The sequence below is a fragment of the Sus scrofa genome, chromosome 9, assembly GCF_054392235.1.
Source record: "Sus scrofa isolate SSC_HxYL_T2T_F1_AM1 chromosome 9, Sscrofa_HxYL_maternal_Yorkshire_Landrace_v2.0, whole genome shotgun sequence".
NCBI classification, from domain to species: Eukaryota; Metazoa; Chordata; class Mammalia; order Artiodactyla; family Suidae; genus Sus; species Sus scrofa.
In genome coordinates, this window is record NC_139391.1 from 71,203,872 (window position 1) to 71,223,370 (window position 19,499).

The 19,499-nt window shown below is 47.1% G+C and overlaps 1 protein-coding gene across 12 annotated transcripts in view; it reads right to left on the reverse strand.

Moving 5' to 3' along the window:
* Positions 1-13,541, reverse strand: part of PM20D1 (peptidase M20 domain containing 1) — a 28,486-nt gene extending 14,945 nt beyond the window's left edge. For 3 of the 12 annotated variants that reach the window (XR_014814348.1, XR_002346929.2, XM_021102138.2), the window contains exons 1-9: positions 13,274-13,513; positions 11,580-11,666; positions 8,580-8,812; positions 7,665-7,751; positions 5,757-5,890; positions 4,194-4,313; positions 3,193-3,268; positions 2,500-2,561; positions 2,159-2,237 (exon numbers count right to left, since the gene is read on the reverse strand). Coding sequence is in view for 5 of the 12 variants with exons in the window: in XM_021102138.2 (XP_020957797.1) it covers positions 2,159-2,237; positions 2,500-2,561; positions 3,193-3,268; positions 4,194-4,313; positions 5,757-5,890; positions 7,665-7,751; positions 8,580-8,812; positions 11,580-11,666; positions 13,274-13,442 (1,047 nt within the window). In the remaining 7 variants the exon portion in view is untranslated. 12 annotated transcript variants of the gene reach the window in all.
* Positions 13,542-19,499: the final 5,958 nt, after the last annotated feature.

Below are 19,499 nucleotides of genomic sequence, written 5' to 3' on the forward strand. Positions count from 1 at the left end.
GCACCCAGAATCTTTGCAGGCCCGGTCATGGCATGTTGGATCCCTCAGGGGGTGATCGTGGTGTTGGTGATGATGGTGGTGGTGGTAGTTTCCCAAATCCAATTGCAAAATTTAACTCTAGTCTCTGCCCAACCAGGAAGAACCAGGACCGATTGGAGGAGAGTTAAGCTATGGACGGAATTCTTCCTCAGAGGCTGAGGGACAACAGATTCCCCAACTGCGTATCTTTCTTTGAACTGGTAGGAGGCAAACAAGCACCAGTCTAGGGAGACAGGCGAATGGGGCTATTACAATTTAGCTCTGTGATATTGCCTTTTTTGGTTTGTTTTTTTAGGGCCACACCTGTGGCATATGGAAGTTCCAGTGGCATATGGAAGTTCCCAGGCTAGGGATTGAATCAGAGCCACTGCTGCCGGCCTACACCACAGCCATAGCAACTTGGGATCCAAGCCAGTCTGTGACCTACACCACAGCATCGCCGGATCCTCAACCCACCGAGCGAGGCCAGGGATGGAACCTGCATCCTCATGGATCTTAGTTGGGTTCATTAATCACTGTGATTCTGAATAATGACCATCTCTTTGGGCCTCTGTCTCTTATAATTGGGACAAGAACACTCAAAGTGCTGGGAGGAGGATCCAATGGAGTAACAAAGGTGAAAGTATTCTGAAGAGACAAGGACACCATTCAAATGCAAGGACACGGCATTGTGAGTTTGGTGAACACTCCAGGCAGCTGGTGGAGATGGCTCGGGTCTGGCTGACACGCTGGACACACCAGTCCATTATGCCAGAAATTCATTCTAAGGCACTGTTCACTTATCCTCATCCTGGGCTCCAGGTCACCAGAGCTCCACAAGGCCACATTGTACTCTAGGTGAATGGCGCTCCTCGAAGTTGTGCTGGTGGAACTGGTAGAAATGGGAGCGGTCCGGCTCCTTTTAAGATTTCAGAAAGGCCGAGGCCCAGGTGAACTAGCATGGCTGTGCTTGTTCCTTTAAACAAGAGTAGCCCCTTAGTGGGCCAGCCCAACCGGAAGCAGACCAATTTACTGAAAAGTAGTTCTTGGAAAAAACATTTATCAAAGTATTGGTTCACCTGAAACTTATTTCTCTAAAAGTAACCCTCAGATAGAATTTATGTTTGCTGGAGTTTGCGTTGTGGTGCAGCGGAAATGAATCTGGCTAGTAACTGTGAGGTTTCGGGTTGATCCCTGGCCTTGTTTGGTGGTTTAAGGATCCGGCATTGCCATGAGCTGCGGTGTAGGTCGCAGATGACGCTGGGATCCTGCATGCTGTGGCTGTGGCATAGGCCTGTAGTTGTAGCTCTGATTTGACCCCTAGCCTGGAAACCTTCATATGCTGCGGGCTTGGCCCTGAAAAGCCCCAAAAAAAAAAAAAAAGGGATTAATGTTTGCTAAGGCCACCCAATATTCAGTGTGTCTGGGGGAAGGACAATGTATACGTTTTAAGTATTGTATATATCACAAATGTTATCGATTTTAAAAATGGCAGGTGCATTTCTCTCATTCTACTCAGGGTAACACTAGGGGGAATATATTAATCATTAAAGTTGTAGGTGAATAAATATTTCAAAATATGAGGTAGAATAATAAAAAAAGGTGGAATTTCCTGGTGGCTTGGCATTGTCACTGCTGTGGCATGGGCTTGGTCCCTGGCTTGGGAATTTCCACGTGTTGTGGGTCCTGTACCAAAAAAAAAAAAAAAAAAAAAAAAAAAAGAATAAAAAAGGTAGAAGAGAGGTTGGGAGTCTTTTGTGTACGTGATCAAAGTGCTAAGTAAACATATTACATATTGAATCAGAATAGATCACAAGAATTGACTCCCAAATAATGCCTCTTCACATCAGTATAATTTTTTTTTTTTTTTGAAGGGGTACAGACCCAACGAACCTGAGGGAGAATCCTAAAACAAACATATATGAAACTGGGCCAGCAATTTCAGAGGGTTTATAGATGTCCGCTAGAACCCCGGCTCTTGAGGCCTACTCATCTGACACAGGACAGTTCAGCATGGGCCTTTCTACTATTCAGATAATAACCACAGAAGGAAGGAGGAGCCAGGAGATATAGCCAAGGGATATAGGCGTGCCTAGGCAGTGAGGAATAGATACGTGGGAGGAACCAGGGGGAGTGTTACCTTGATTCCTGAGTTAAACATGGTGAGTGCCGTGGTGGTCCGGACCAGGGCATTGGTTATGTAATTCCTCTCCATCAACCTAAAGCAAAAGGACCAAGGTCACTCCTTGTCCAATGGGAAGAAAGAACAGGTTATAGGATTCACCCGTTTCCTAAACCTTGCAGATCTTGAAGACCAGGAGGGATGTCCTATATGTGAATTAGAGGTAGTGTCTGGTGGCTGAGGGATGGTTAGTTTAATTAATTAATTAAACATTAATTCCAGTTAAGCCAAGGAAAGGAGACTGGAGAGGGGGTGGGTGTGGGGTGGGGGGTGTGAGGGATGGAAAGATAAGACTTTACCTGCTTACAAGGGGCCGAAAGAGCCACATGTTGCTCAAGAATAAATTGGTAGGGAAGGAAAACTGAAAGGGAAAGAGGCAGGTCAGCAGGATTTCAGAGGGGTCAGCATAACAGGGTCACTGTTCCTGAGGCCCGGCTCTCTACTAACTTTATTAGTTTTTTTTTTCTTTTTTGGTCTTTTTAGGGCCACAACTGTGGCATATGGCGTTCTCAGGCTAGGGGTTGAACTGGAGCTGCAGCTGCTGGCCTGCACTATAGCCATATCAACACAGTGTCCAAGCCACATCTGCGACCTACATCACAGCTCATGGCAATGCTGGATCCTTAACCCACTGAATGGGGCCAGGGGTCGAACCCATGTCTTCCTGGATACCGGTTGGGTTTGTTACCACTGAGCCACAACGGGAATGCCTCTCCCAACTTTAGAGCTGCTTTGAGGGCTCTCAGCAGTAGTCTCAATGGGGAGTGGGAAGCAGCTCCCTCCAGGTGCTGGGTGTTAGGTCTCAGCTTCTCAGCCCGAGCACCCAAATCCCCAAGGAACAAGCCAGGTCCTTGCATCGTGGCTCATCCACTGGCTGGGATGGGCAGGGCGCTGGTCAGCAGTGGGACCATTTCATTATTCTAAAGGCAACTTCTCTGCCCCCCTTTCTTCCTCTTCCACAGCTGACCAAGGGTCTATAGGACTCCTCACACCTCATTTGCCAGTTCCTGCAATGCCATCTTCATTGGTCCATCTCCAAACATGTTTGGCATTGGTGTCTGTTCCAGTCTGGAAGAGAAATGGAGTTCCCAAGACTTACCCAACTCAGTCAAAGACCAGAAGTCTGGGAGTTCCCATTGTGGCTCAGTGGAAATGAATCTGATTAGGAACCATGAGGTTGAGGGTTCAATCCCTGGCCTCGCTCAGTGGGTTAAGGATTTGGTGTTGCCGTGCGCTGTGGGGTAGGTCACAGATGTGGCTCAGATCCTGTGTTGCTGTGGCTGTGGCGGAGGTCTCCCGTCACCTCCCCATCACCTCCACCAATCCAACCATTCCAAGATCTCTAAGCACAGGTGGGACTACCTTTACTCCACCAGCAAGAGCTGTCCCTGTCTAGCAAGTCCAAGGTAGGGAACCCCCACTTATCACACCTACCACTCTCTGCAAAACTGTCAGTCTCTTCTCCTAACAGTTGAGTTCCTGGAGGAAAGGGACTGTCTGTTTTTTCTACCACTGGTACGCCCATCACTTGTATGCCCAAAGCCTTGATCATGGTAGAGAGAGAGAGTCAGTTACATATTTAAGTGAATGAATGTAATTCTTCTTCCCACTTTGCAAGAAAACCAGCCAGGGTCTGTTACAGACCCTGCGGTCCTTACCCAAGCCAGTAGCTTTTATCTTGGTCCTCTTGTCAGGACAGGGGAGAATTTAGACAGTTCTTTTCCAGCTTGTGATCTCTGACTTTGGGCCCAAATGCTGGACTATTCCAGCGACCTAACTTAGTTTTTGTCTGCTGGTCCTTGCTTGCTCTGTGGATAGATCCTCTTCTGACCTCTCACTCTCTGACCTCCCCGGCTCCCCCTCCCCTCACCCCCATCGTGGCTTCTCAGCCCAGCTTCGGGACAGGAAGCTTAGCCTCCTCAGATACAAAGTGGGAAAGTACCGGGTCTTCCAGGCTGAGTCTGGCGGGGGAGCAGGCCTGGGAATTGCTTACCGGTTGACAGCGGCTGCAAGGATACCAATGCTAGTTTCCTTTGGAGGAGCTGAAGAGTGGCCTGGAGTTGTGTTTACTTGCAGCATGAGGTTAATTAAGCCCTTCTGGGAGACTGCAACCCTGTAGGAGAGAATCAGAGAGGGCCCTCCTGACTTCCTCCTGCCCTGAATGATCCCATAGGCCCCCAGGTCCACTTGTGCAGTGGTCTGGTGGGCCAGGAAATCAGTTTCACGCTGCTTAAATTTTTTTTTACGGAGTTCCCGTCGTGGCGCAGTGGTTAACGAATCCGACTAGGAACCATGAGGTTGCAGGTTCGGTCCCTGCCCTTGCTCAGTGGGTTAACGATCCGGTGTTGCCATGAGCTGTGGTGTAGGTTGCAGATGCGGCTCGGATCCCGCGTTGCTGTGGCTCTGGCGTAGGCCGGTGGCTACAGCTCCGATTCGACCCCTAGCCTGGGAACCTCCATATGCCGTGGGAGCGGCCCAAGAAATAGCAACAACAACAACAAAAAAAGACAAAAGACAAAAAAAAAAAAAAAAATTTTTTTTACACTAGAGGAAGAAGGGAAAGAGGAGCTCAGATCTGGTCAAAGCTCAGGATGATTAAAGCAAGAAGAAAGAGCTGTCCATGTGATTTGACAATCCCATTCCCAGGCATATATCCAGACAAAACATTCATTCAAAAAGATACATGCGGAGTTCCCATCATGGCTCAGTGGCTAATGAATCCGACTAGGAACATGAGGTTGCAGGTTTGATCCCTGACCTTGCTCAGTGAGTTAAGGATCCGGCGTTGCCGTGAGCTGGGGTGTAGGTTGCAGATGTGGCTCAGATCCCACATTGCTGTGGCTCTGGCATAGGCCGGCTACTATAGCTCCGATTAGACCCATAGCCTGGGAACCTCCATATGCCACAGGAGTGGCCCTAGAAAAGGCAAAAAGACCAAAAAAAAGGAAAAAAGATACATGCACCTCTATGTTCATCACAGCACTATTTGCAATAGTTAAGACATGAAAACAAATGTCCATTGATAGAGGAATGGATTAAGAAGTGTAGTACATACATACAATGGAATACTACTCAGCCATAAAGAGGACAAAAGAATGCCATTTGCAGCAACATGGATGGAACTAGAGACCCTCATACTAAGTGAAGTAAGTCAGAAAGAGGAAGACAAACACCATATGACATCACTTACATGTGGAATCTAAAATAAGGCACAAACAGTACTATCTACAAAACAGAAACAGATCATGGATATGGAGAGCAGACCTGTCGTTTCTGGGGGGAAGTGGGAGAGAGTGTGATGGACGGGGGGTTTGGGGCTGGTGGACACAAACTGCAACATTTGGAATGGATGGGCGATGGGCTCCTACTGTACAGCACAGGGAACTCTGTGTGATTGGGTCACTCTGCTGTACAACAGAAACTGAAGAAACACTGTAAATCAACTTTAATTAAAAAAAAAAAGTTGGCTCAGCACGGCTTATAGATATCAGGCTGAGGTCACCTCTAATGGAGTGAGAATACCTTCCAAGATGAGGGGGTGGGGTACTTTACTTACATGGCAAAGGGGTTCTTAAGGCCGGGAATGAAACCATCAAAGATGAAACTCCCCTCATCCACAATGAAGGCTAGCTGGACGCCCCTTGCCTGTAGAAGGGCTGAGATCTTCTGAGCCCCGTTGACCCCCATCACCTGCAGACAATGAACCAAGGGCCACAGTCCTTCTCAGCTAGACCACCAGGGATAGCTCATGGAGCCCCATTCAGTGAGCTGGGGGCTCCAGAGCCACCCCGCCCAGTCACAAAACTGGAGTGTCAGACCCCGAAGGGCCCAACTCACCTGGGGTGTCTCACAAATGAAAAAACTGAGACCCAGAGTGTGAAGTGATTTGCTCAGGGTCAAAGTTAAAGTTAAGTGGTATTGGTGGAAATAAAACATACGCTTTTTTTTTTGCTTTTCAGGGCCACACCTGTGGCATATATATGGAGGTTCCCAGGCTAGGAATCTAATTGGAGCTACAGCTGCCAGCCTACGCCAAAGCTACAGCAACGCCAAATCCAAGCCTTGACTGTGACCTATATCACAGCTCATAGCAATGCTGGATCCTTAACTCACTGAGCAAGGCCAGGGACCTCATGGTTCCTAGTTGGATTTGTTTCTGCTGCACCATGACGGGAACTCCCTAAAACATGTTCGTTGATCTTCCTGTTATTTCTCTTTCTCCTTCATGGCAGTGGTTTTCAGTATTTAGTTGATGGACTCAGTGCCTGCCTCAGATACTACCAGGGAATTTGTTAAAAATTCAGATCTATGCATATGAAAGAAGCCAATCTGAAAAAACTACATACTATAAGATTCTACTGTATAACCTTCTAGAAAAGGCAAAACTATGGAGGCAGTAAAAAGATCAGTGGTTACCAGGGTTTGGGGGAAGGAGAGAGGGATGAACTGGCAGACCACTGCAGGGTTTTTTTTTGTCTTTTGTTTTTTTTAGGGCTGCACCCGCAGCATATGGAGGTTCCCAGGCTAGGGGTGGAATCAGAGCTGTAGCTGCCAGCCTACACCACCGCCACAGTGATGCCAGATCTGAGCTGTCTGCCACCTACACCACAGCTCACAGCAATGCCAGATCCTTAACCCACTGAGTGAGGCCAGGGATCGAACCTGTGTCTCATGGATATTAGTCTGGTTCATTAACCACTGAGCCATGATGGGAACTCCCACAGTGGCTCCTTAGAGCAGTGAAAATACCCTGTATGATACTGTAATGATAGCATATATGTCATTATATATTTGTCCAAACCCATAGAATATACAATACCAAGAGTGAACCCTAACGTAAACTATAGCTTTGGGTGCTTATGATGTGTCCAGGTAGGTTTATCACTTATAAGAAACAGGCCACTCTGGTGGGGGATGTTGATTTTGGGGGGGGCTGTGCATGTGTACGGGTTGGGAGAATAGAGGAAATCTCTGTACCTTTTTCTCATTTTTTCTGTGAACCTAAAACTACTCTTAAAAAAAAAAAGCCTTAAAAAATCCAAATTCAGGAGTTCCCGTTGTGGTGCAGCAGAAATGAATCTGACTAGTAACCATGAGGTTGCGGGTGATCCCTGATCTCACTCAGTGGGTTAAGAATCCAGCTTTGCCATGAGCTGTGGTGTAGGTCACAGACATGGTGCAGATCCAGCCTTGCTGTGGCTGTGGTGTAGGCTGGCAGCTGTAGCTCTGATTTGACCCCTAGCCTAGGAGCTTCCATATGCCATGGGTGCCTCCCTAAAAAGAAAAAAAAAAAATCCAAATTCAGGGCCTAGGCATCTGCATTTTGGTCAAAGTCCTTTAGTATTTCTGGCTACAGATAAGTTGGCAAACCACCATGCCATATCCTGGAGACCATGCAGCTGGGGAGCAAAGTGGACCATGGTAAAAAATACTCCCTCCCCCAGATAGGATGAGGGGGCTCTACCTCCTCATCATGGCCCAGAGCAATGAAGAAAGATCTTCGAGGGATGTAGTTTCTGATGAGCAGAAGTTCCAAGGCCTGCAGGATTCCCTGGGGTACAGAAGGGCAGTGGAAGAGAAGAAAGGCTTATTACCCAAGTGGGAGTACTAAGGCATCAGAGACAATCAGCTGCCTGCAACAGGGCTGGTGGGACTAGGATGGGATAAACTCTTATTTTTTTTCCATTTTTCTTTTAGGGCTGCACCTGCGGCATATGGAAGTTCCCAGGCTAGGGGGTCGACGAATCAGAGCTGCAGCTCCCAGCCTACACCACAGCCACAGCAACACCAGACCCAAGCATCTGTGACCTATGCCAAAGCTTATGGCAATGCCAAATCCTTAACCCACTGAGTGAGGCCAGGGATTGAACCCACATTCTCATGGATACTAGTCAGGTTTGTAACCTGCTGAGCCACAGTGGGAACTCCAGGAGAGGCTCTTTAGACAGAACAAGTTAAATGGTCCCAGGGTGGAGTTCCTTGGTATCTCAGAGGGTTAAGGATCTGTCATTGTCTCTGCTGTGGCACAGGGTTCTGTCCCTGGCCCAGGAACTTCTGCATGCCACAGGTGTGCCCCCCCGCCAAAAAAGTCCCAGAGGATGGGATGTAAGGATGCAGAGCTCCCCATAAACCTTTACCACCTGGAGAAAAGCATCCATTTATCAATGTGAGAGCTGAAAGGGATCTACTCGAATCCCCATTTCACAGTGGAGAAGTCAGGGCCCAGAAAAGGGAAGTGACAAACTGATGGCTGGAACCCAGGTCTTCTGGAGTCAGGGTTCTTCCTGCCATAACCTCCTGCCTCCCAGAGGTTAGCTGAGCTCCCCATCCTGGGTTGATCTTTAGGACCCCAAGGCATAAGGAACATAGCATTTCAGACCATAAGAGAGTTCTTGTTGTCTATTGTGCCTCGACCGTAGATAAAGCCATTACGTTCCAGCCCAGAGAAAGGGGGCACGTCCCAGCCTTCATCAGGGGCAGGCACCACATCAATGTGAGCTAGGAGCATGTAGGGCTGTAGGCTGGGGTCCGAGCCGTGGACAGTGAACAGGTGGCTATACTCTCCCACGACTTCATGCCGGATGAAGCTGGTTTTGAACACAGTAGGGAAGACTAGAAGCAAAGGGATGAAAAACAGTGAGAGAGAAAGCCAGACTCAAAAGGTTTTCTTTTTTTTTTGGTTTTCTTACCATTTGGTCCTCCCTGCCTCCTCGCCCCCTTAAAACATGCAGCCTCCTTTAGGAAGCCATCTGGGACAAAGCCAATCTGATTCCTGATTTGCCTAGACAATCTCTAAAACACCTTTTCCCCATATTTTCATGCACTATTTTTGTAATAACATGCAGATCAAGACCCCATGATTATGACATTCAGGAACTCAAGAGCTGGCTTGGTCTGACCTCTAATGTCCCAAATACATGTTACAGGGCTTTGCAAACTAGGACTATGTTAAATTTTGTTATTTGTTTGTTCGTGTGGCATACAGAAGTTCCTGGGCCAGGGATTGAACCTACACCACAGCAGCAATAGTGCCAGATCCTTAACGCACTGGGCCACCAGGGAACTCCTATTTTTTTTTTTTTTTTTGTCTATTGTCTTTTGTCTTTTCAGGGCCACACCTGTGGCATATGGAGGTTCCCAGGCTAGAGGTCTAATCGGAGCTGTAGCTGCCAGCCTACACCACGGCCACAGCAATGCAGGATCTGAGCCGCGTCTGTGACCTACACCACAGCTCATGGCAACGCCACATCCTTAACCCATTGACTGAGGCCATGGATCAAACCTGCAACCTCATGGTTCCTAGTTGGATTCATTTCCGCTGCCCCACGATGGGAACTCTCTAAATTTTAAATGTAGTAGGCCCCAGTATTCAAAGTACTAGGAATTAAACATGACTTTCATATATATATACATATTTATATTTCATATTTCACATATAGATTATATATATTATATATTTATTTATAAATCAGAGATATTTTTCTTTTACCAAACAATAATCCTTTTCAATTACCAAACAATAACATCCGTGTTATATGGAGATAAAAGATTGTTCTGTCTAGCGCACAGCCATACTTTGGCGCGCAAGTGTGAGTTTTCCCAAGATCAAGTATTCCGGTTTAGATAGGTATTTATTCAAGTGGCCTTAGATACACAGGAGAAAGAACTCTGATTGCTATCTGGACTGTACTGGAAGAATCCACATAGTCCTCTGTGGACACCTGAAAACAAACATACCAAAAAAAAAAAAGCCCAGAAAGAATATGCTTTTACCATGTCGGCCAGCTTATCTAGCCTATTGTTACTGTACATTTCTTTCTTTTTTCTTCTTCTTTTTGCGTTTCAGGGCCGCACCTGCGGCATATGGAGGTTCCCAGGCTAGGGTCGAATTGGAGCTACAGCTGCCAGCTTACCCGACAGCCACAGCAATGCAAGATCCAAGCCGCATCTGTGACCTACACTATAGCTCATGGCAATGCCGGATCCTTAACTCACTGAGAAGGCCCAGGGATCAAACCTGAGTCCTCATAGATACCAGTCAGGTTGTTACTGAGCCACGACTGAAACTTCTGTACATTTCTTTCCTAATTTTTACCTCCTCCTCAGCGAAGACTTCCAACTGCTGGGGGTTGACCCCAAATCCTCTGGTCCCAGAGTACTAAGAGGTGGCTACTTGCTGTGCCTGTGCCAGCCTCTCCTGCCCCTTATACTTTAGAGGGGCTGTTTTTTTATTTGATTTAGGAAAATGGCCTCACTATTCTCCCTGAGCTCTTTATACGGGGAGTGGGGTGCTCCAAGTCCCCCTTTCCCCCTTAAATCATCCTTCTTTAGCTCATGGGCCGTAGGGTGAGGAGAGAAGGCTGCTGTGATAGTTTAAAGCTGTCGACTGCCAAGAAGCTCAGCATGCATTAGCAATAAATCTGGAGCCGGGCCTGGGTAGGTGTGGGGGTGAGTGTACGGAGGCGGGGTAGAGGGATGAGCATGGCCATTGTTCTGGAAACTTGCACAGGAGAATTTCTAGTCCTACCTTCTGATTATATATTTACTGACTGACACATATTCAGGGCAAAGATTGAGAAAGTTCAAACTCCAACCCAACAGCTACGTGCTTTGGTTCTTCAAAGTGCAAACCTATAGTTTCACTCCGCATCCACTCTAACTCCCTTCTATCCTCCCATCTCCCGCCCCCTCCTATGTACAAACTTTTGTTAAAAGAGGCCCCATGGAGGAGTTCCCGTTCTGGCTTAGCAAGTTAAGAACCTGACATAGGGAGTTCCTGTTGTAGCTCAGCAGTTAACGAACCTGACTAGTATCCATGAAGTTGTGGATTCGATCCCTGGCCTCGCTCAGTGGGTTAAGGATCTGGCGTTGCTGTGAGCTGTGGTGTAGGTCACGAGACAAGGCTCGGATCTTCAATTGCTGTGGCCGTGGTGTAGGCTGGCAGCTACAGCCTGTGAACCTCCATATGCGGTGGGTGCAGTCCTAAAAAGACCAAAGCCCAAAGGAAAAAAAAAAAAAAAAAAAGGAACCCAACATAGTTTCTGTGAGGATGGGGGTTCAATCCTTGGCCTCGCTCAGTGGGTTAAGGATCCCATGTTGCTGCAAGCTGTGGCGTAGGTCACAGACATGGCTTGAATCTGGTGTTGCTGTGGCTGTGATGTAGGTCAGCAGCCATAGCTCCAATTCCACTCCTAGTCCCGGGAACTTCCATGTGCCTTGGGTGCAGTTGTAAAAAGGGAAAAAAAAAAAAAAAAAAAAAAAAGGCCTATGGAAATTAATTTGTCCTCTGGTCAGTCACAAAATCAACTTCCTCATCAGCTGTAAAAGAAGGGTCTCCAGTGCTCCCTCTCCTACCCCTTGCCCACAGTTTGTGGCTGACCTTTACGAATGTATTCTCCAAACTCAGCCAGGGCTGTCGTGTTGAGCTCCTTGGGGCTGAAAGACACTGTTGGAATCTGGATGGCACCTGTCAGAGTGAGAGATGGAAGATTACAGATGGTAACAACCATTGGTATTTCCACAGTCCTTGGGACCAAAAAAAAAAAAAAAAAAGTTCTTTTGCATTCATTGTCTTCTTGTGGAGGGCAAAAGAATCCTTTGAGGTAGGCACTGCCATTTTCCCTAATTTGAAGGTGAGGAAGCAAGCTTAGAGGCGGTAGGTGAGCTGCTCAAGATTGTCCAGAAACAAGCAGTAGAGCTGGCATTTAAACCCAGGTGCTTTGAGTTTGTTTTGGCTAACATGGCTCTTAAAAGAAAGCCCGAGGAGTTCCCCTCATGGCACAGTGGTTAACAAATCCGACTAGGAACCATGAGGTTGTGGGTTCGATCCCTGCCTTGCTCAGTGGGTTAAGGGTCTGGCGTTGCCATGAGCTGTGGTGTAGGTTGCAGACGTGGCTCGGATCCCCCGTTGCTATGGCTCTGGCGTAGGCCAGCAGCTTACAGCTCCAATTGGACCTCTAGCCTGGGAAACTCCATGTGCCGAGGGAGGGGCCCTAGAAAAGACAAAAAAAAAAAAAAGGCTAAATAAACTGCCTATGGGCGATTGAGAACCAGACTCAAGATCTGAACTCAGATGTTTTGCCCCCTGCTCAGAGTTCTAAACCATGTTGTTATGAGGTCCCTATTTTAGGGTCTTACCTAGCTTTTCCTTTCTTTTGTGCAAAGAGACTCTGGTGAGCGGCTGCCTGATGCCTTCAGAGAACTGTTTATACTTTGATGCTGTGGGAAAGCCCTGCTCTGCCTCCCAGGCCTATCACTCTAGCACAAGCACAATTATATTTAACCACAAGGGTTGGCTTTTGGTCCCTGCATCTGCCTGCACATGTTTATGTAGGCAGTTTCTTTTAATCCATTACTTAATGGAAGGGAAAGACTGAAGCTAAGCCCAGTGGTGAGGAAGGATCTCATTATACCACCCGATGTAGCACTTAGCAGAAACGTTCCTCTTTTCTCCTGGAAAATGCAGATTGAGGAGGTAAAAAAGTTTTTAGCCTTGGTTTGAGGTCTACAGGAGAGATGCCCCTTAGGAGAGGAAATTAGGAACATCTCACACCCAGTAACACCCCCACCCCTCTTTTTGAAGCCATCTAGAACCCACATGATCCTACAGGTAATAGATGTCATCCAGTACTTGCTCTGTGAGGTGGGGTTCTGGGGAGTATCTTTTAACTGACCTAAACTCCCAATCTCCCTCGTCTGTGAATAAGATTAAGCTCATTAGGTCTTAACATCAGCTCATTTAACAAGTGAAAACTAACAAAGGTTAAGCACTGTAAAGCTCCAGGCAATTGGAGGAGGCGTTGGTTGGGTGGATGAGAGCCAGGGCAACGCGGGCAAAGTTGAAGCTTCTGGGGTCAGCAGGGAATGCCAGAGTCCCCAGAAGCCAGGTCTAGGAGGAGAGTGGGATCTTCAAGCCGGGCACGAGGTGCTGGGAATGAGGGCTAGGGCTCAGCTGGGGGTTGTTGCTGAGCTCAAGTAGCTGATCCCTGCGGCGGGAGAGAGGGGTCACGGGTTGGCCAGAGGAGACAGGGACCTGTATCTGAGAATAAGTGGGCGAAGGGGACCCAGGCTCACCTTTTAGCGCTTCCTTCATCGCGACGCGCTCTTCTTGGCTGAACTGAGAAGGTATTCGCGGCGCACTCTGATGCGCCTTGTCCCGTAGGCCCCTCGATCTGGAGATGGTGGCAATACCTAGCAGCAGCATAGCCGCCAGGGCCAGAAGGCAAATGTACGGCCGAGCCATGTTCCACTCAAGTCCTCGCTACCAGTCAGCGGCTGCAGCTTGGACCTAAACGCCCAGCGCCCGTGTCCCTCGCCCTGTGCCTACTCCAATTCTCTTAACTGCCTTAGCCCCACCCCATTCCCAGAAATAGCCAATCACCGCTTGCCTGGGGATGTGGGCCAACCAATCCAACGGGATGGCCCTGTCCCTGGCCCGCAAGGCCTTTTGGGAGTTGTGGTTTCCCACTCTGTGGCGAGCAGCGGTAGGAGCAGAGGTGAAGCAGGGCCCCAGGCAATTGGCAGGGTTTGTCTGCACTTGGTTTTCTGCTTAGAGATAACCCCCTTTCTAGACGACAGCAGATCAAATTAAAGGGGGAAATGTCAAAATAAGTGAAGGAATTTTTTCGGGTCTTCATCTTGCTTCTCACTTCATCTGAAGCTTAGGGCCTGACAACCATTTCACTAGATTCCTTTGAGGAAGCTCTCCCGCCCCAGCTTGATTTCTTTTGAAATTGAAACAAGATTGATCTGTCTATAGACAGTATTTTGAAGTAATAGATCATAGGGTTCGCTTCTGTGTAGGAATTAGCTGAAAGGTTTTTTTTTTTTTTTTTTTTTGTGAACACTGTATTTTGCAACTCTAGGCAAATCCTACTAAGACTGAAGAACTTTGAGAAAGATTATGTGTTAATAATTTCAGTGTATCCAACAAACTGAAATTTGATAGCTATTCAGTGTAGAGGATCATTTTTGAGGAAAAAAAAAGCTCTCAGGATACAGAGATATAAAATTAGATTTCCTGGAGCCAGAAGAAACCTCTCCTTCCAGATCCCTTGATGCAATTGAATATGGTACTGCTCTTACATTTTATTATTTTATTTTATATTTTATTTTATTTTTTATTTGCTTTTTAGGGCTGCACCCGTGGCATATGGAGTTTCCCAGGCTAGGGCTGGAATCAGACCTACAGCTGCTGGCCTACACCACAGCCACAGCAACATGCGATCTGAGACAGGTCTGCAACCTACACCATAGCTCAAAGCAATGCTGGATCCTTAAGCCACTGATCCTTAACCCAATTGTCATGTACTGTTTGATACATAAAGAATATATGCAATGAATATGTAAAGCAAACAATAACATAGACAACTGTGACCCCCCCCTCCCATGAAAGGTCAATAACATTGAAGGTGTGTATGTCCTAGTGCTTTTATCTCTTGCCCAAGTAAGCTCCATCTGAAATCATGTATCTGTATGTGTGTGCTTTATTTATTTATTTTTTTTTTGTCTTTTTTGTTGTTGTTGTTGCTATTTCTTGGGCCGCTCCCTCGGCATTATTGTTGTTGTTGTTGTTGTTGCTATTTCTTGGGCCGCTCCCGCGGCATATGGAGGTTCCCAGGCTAGGGGTTGAATCGGAGCTGTAGCCACCGGCCTACGCCAGAGCCACAGCAACGCGGGATCCGAGCCGCGTCTGCAACCTACACCACAGCTCACGGCAACGCCGGATCGTTAACCCACTGAGCAAGGGCAGGGACCGAACCTGCAACCTCATGGTTCCTAGTCGGATTCGTTAACCACTGCGCCACGACGGGAACTCCCATGTATGTGTGTGCTTTAAATGCTATATATATATATATACATGGGACTTTTTTTTTTTTTTTTTTTTTTTTTTGCTTTTTAGGGCCACACTCGCGGCATATGGATGTTCCCAGGCTAGGGGTTGAATTGGAGCTGTAGCCACTGGCCTCTGCCAGAGCCACAGCCATGTCAGATCCGAGCCATGTCTGTGACCTACACCATAGCTCAGGGCAATGCCGGATCCTTAACCCACTGAGTGAAGCCAGGGGCTGAACTCGCGTCCTCATGGTTATCGTTTCCGCTGTGCCACAACGGGGACTCCAGATGCTTTATATATGTGTATGTAAGGAGGAGAGTTTGGTTTTGCTTGCTTTTATGAAAATGACAGCATGCTGTAAGCAATAATGTGCAATTTGCTTCTGTCACTTAGCATGATGTCTTTGAGATTTGTTCATACTGCTATACCTAACTATAGTCTATTTGCATTTACTATACATGATACTGCATTCTGTGCATATATAAGCATTTATTGTACATGTTTCCTGGACCACAGGTGAAGGAGAGACTCGTGTATATATCTAGAAGTGGAAATGTTGGGCAGTACTGCCTGTGACTGTTCCACTTTATAAGACAAATATTTTCCAGAGCAACTGAACCAGTTTATACTGCCATCACTGATCTATGCATGGTATGTAGGTTCCTCTTGTTCCACTTTCTCAGCAGCACCTGGCATTTCAGATGTCTTAAGTTTGCCTGCTTTGTGGCTGGCCAATTATAACTCTTTGTGGTATTAATTTGTACTTCCCATGTTACTAAGGAGTTTAAACATCTTTTCACATACCTATTGGCTATTTGTGTTTCCCTGTAAAGTGTTCATTTCTTTTGCCCTTCCTCCTTTTTTTGTTTTGTTTTATAGGGCTGCACTCATGGCACATGAAAGTTCCCAGGCTAAGGGTCCAAACTGAACCACAGCTGCCGGCCTATACCACAGGCACAGCCATGTGGGATCTGAGCCATGTCTGCCACCTACAACACAGCTCATGGCAATGCTGGATCCCCAACCCACTGAGTGAGGCCAGGGACAGAACCCCCTTCCTCATGGATACCAGTTGGGTTGGTTCCACTGTGCCACAATGGGAACTCCCTTGCCCATTTTTGTTTTGAGATGTTTGTCTCCTTACTGTTAGGAGTGTTTATTTATTTATTTTTCTTTTTACAGCCAAAACTATGGCATAAGGAAGTTCCCAGTCTAGGGGTAGAATCAAAGCTACAGCTGGGTCCTATGCCACAGTCATGGCAAAGCTGGATCCAAGCTGCCTCTGCAACCTACCCTGCAGCTTGTGGCAACGTGAGATCCTTAATCCACTGAGCCAGGCCAGGGATTGCTCTCCTATCCTCACATATACCAGGTAGGGTTCTTAACCCACTGAGCCACAACAGGAACTCCTTAGGAGTATTAAATATTGTGGATACTAATATTTTGTTGGTTATATTTATGTTGCAAATGTTTCTACTTGTGTCTTGTTTTTTCACTTTCTTTATGTTTTTGCTTTTGTTTTGGCCACACCCGCAGCCTATGGAAGTTCTCAGGTCAGAGATTATACCCACACCACAGCAGTAAGTGACCCAAGCCACTGCAGTGACAATGCCAGATCTTAAACCCAGTGAACCACATGGGAACTCCTTTTTTTTTTTTTTTGGCTGTGTCTGTGGCCTGTGGAAGTTCCCGGGCCAGGGATGGAGCCTATGCCACAGCTGCAACCAGAGCCAGAGCAGTGACAAAGCCAGATCCTTAACCTGCTGAGGCACAAAGGAACTCCCTAAAATCTAATTTTAATGCAGGTGAATTTATCAAACTTTTTGGCAGTTTTTTTTTCTGTTTCAAGGTCATAAAGCTATTTTGATATGAATCTTTTTATTTTATTTTATTTTTTATATTTTTGCTTTTTTAGGGCCTCACCCACAGCATATAGAGGTTCCCAGTCTAGGAGTCTAATCGGAGCTGTAGTTGCTGGCCTATGCCACAGCCACAGAGACACAGGATCTGAGCCGTGTCTGCAATCTACATCACAGCTCATGGCAAACCTGGATCCTTCTTTTCTTTTTTCTTTTTTTTGTCTTTTCTAGAGCAGCACCTGCACACCTGCGGCATATGGAGGTTCCCAGGCTAGGGGTCTAATCAGAGCTGTAGCTGCCAGCCTACACCAGAGCCGCAGCAACATGGGATCCAAGCTGCGTCCTCAACCTACACCGAATCCTTAACCCACTGAGCGAGGCCAGGGATCAAACCCAAAACCTCATGGTTTCCAGTCAGATTCGCTAACCACTGAGCCATGACGGGAACTCCAGCAACACTGGACCTTAACCCAATGAGTGAGGCCAGGGATCAAACCTGCACCCTCATGTTTGCTAGTCAGATTTGTTAACCACTGAGCCATGACAGGAACTCCCTTAATATGCTATCTTTTTAAAGGTTGAAACTTTTGTTTTCTACATCAAAGATATTAATCCATTTGGAATTGGTTTTCTATAAATGGTATGAGGTCAAGTCCATTTTTTATCAACCAGATAACCAGTTTTTCCAGTACCATTCATTAAAGAGTCCATCTTTTTCTCTGTGACCTGCAAGGACAACTCTCATTTACTAAGTTTTCATGTGTCATTGGGCCCATTACTGGACTCTACTTTGTTCCGTTGGTAGCTTTGTTCATTCCTATGCTAATATGACTGTTTTAATGATTATAACTTGAAAATACATCTCCATATCAGGTAGAGCATATTTCATGAAATATATTAAATAAGAAAAAATGTAAACCACCCTGAAATTCCTGGGATAAACTCGCCTTGGATAAGCTCCTTGCTGGCTTGATTGAACCCGAAACCTCATGGTTCCTAGTCGGATTCATTTCCACTGTGCCACAACGGGAACTCCCTCCAATTCTATTTGTAGTTTGATTGGCCTGTACTTTTTCTTCTTTGGGTGTGGTATCAAGTATATAGTAGGAGGGGGATTAAGATGGCAGAGTAGAAGGACTGGAGCTCACTGTTTCTCACAGAAGCAACAAAATTACAACCAACTGCTGAACAACTTTCAATCAAATAGGCTGCAAACTGTCAAAAAAGTCATCCTACTCCAGAAGACAAAGAGGAGGCCACATCAAGACTGTAGGAAGGGTGATGATGTGATATAAGCAACCCCATACCCACCAGGTGGGAAGCCCACAGACTGGAAAGTAACTGTATCACAGAGACTCACCTGTGGGAGTGAGAGTTCTGAGCTCCACAACAGGTCCTCATGCCTGGGGATCTGGCATTGGGAGAAGGAGGCTCCGGAGCATCTGACATTGAAGGCCAGTGGGCTTGTGTGCAAGAGCTCCATAGGGCTGGGGAAACGGAGACCCCATTCTTAAAAGGTGCACACAGGTTTTCATGTGTACTGGGTCCCAGGGCAGAGCCGAAACTCCATAGGAATGTGGGTCGGACCTGACTGCAGTTCTTGGAAGATCTCTTGGGAAAACAGGGGGTGACAGTGGCTCATTGTGGGGTAAGGACATTGGAGGCAAAAGTCTCGGGAACATTCATCAGCATATATTCCTCTAGAGGTGGCCATTTTGGGAAAACCTGGCCTTACCTGTCAGCACTGAGAAGCCCCAGGACAAACAATAATCCAGGTGGGATCACAGCCCAACCCATCAGCAAACAGGCTGCCTAAAGACCCCCAGACCCACAGCTGCCTCTATTCTCACCCAGAGACACAGCCCCACCCACCAGAGGGAAAAAAAATCAGCTCCACCTACCAATGGGCAGGCACCAGCCCCTCCCATCAGGAAGCCTACAGCAAGCCCCCATACCAACGTCAGCCACAAGGGGGCCAGACATCAGAAACAAGAGAGACCACAGCTCTATACAGCTCTATAATCTGCAAAAAGGAAACCATGCGGGGAGTTCCTGTCGTGGCTCAGTGGTTAATGAATCTGAGCTGAATCTGACTAGGAACCGTGAGGTTGGGGGTTCGATCCCTGGCCTTGCACAGTGGGTTAAGGATCTGGCGTTGCTGTGAGCTGTGGTGTAGGTCACAGACGCGGCTTGGATCCCGCGTTGCTGCGTCTCCGGCAGCTACACTACCTCCATATGCCACAGGAAAATGACAATTAAAAAAAAAAAAAAGGAGTTCCCGTCGTGGCGCAGTGGATAACGAATCCGACTAGGAACCATGAGGTTGCGGGTTCGGTCCCTGCCCTTGCTCAGTGGGTTAACGATCCGGCGTTGCCGTGAGCTGTGGTGTAGATTGCAGACGCGGCTCGGATCCCGAGTTGCTGTGGCTCTGGTGTAGGCTAGTGGCTACAGCTCCAATTCGACCCCTAGCCCGGGAACCTCCATATGCCGTGGGAGCGGCCCCAAAGAAATAGCAAAAAAAAAAAAAAAAAAAGCAAAACAAAACAAAAAACACCACCACCACCAAAAAGCCCAATATGTCTACTATTTGGGGGAGAGGTTTCGA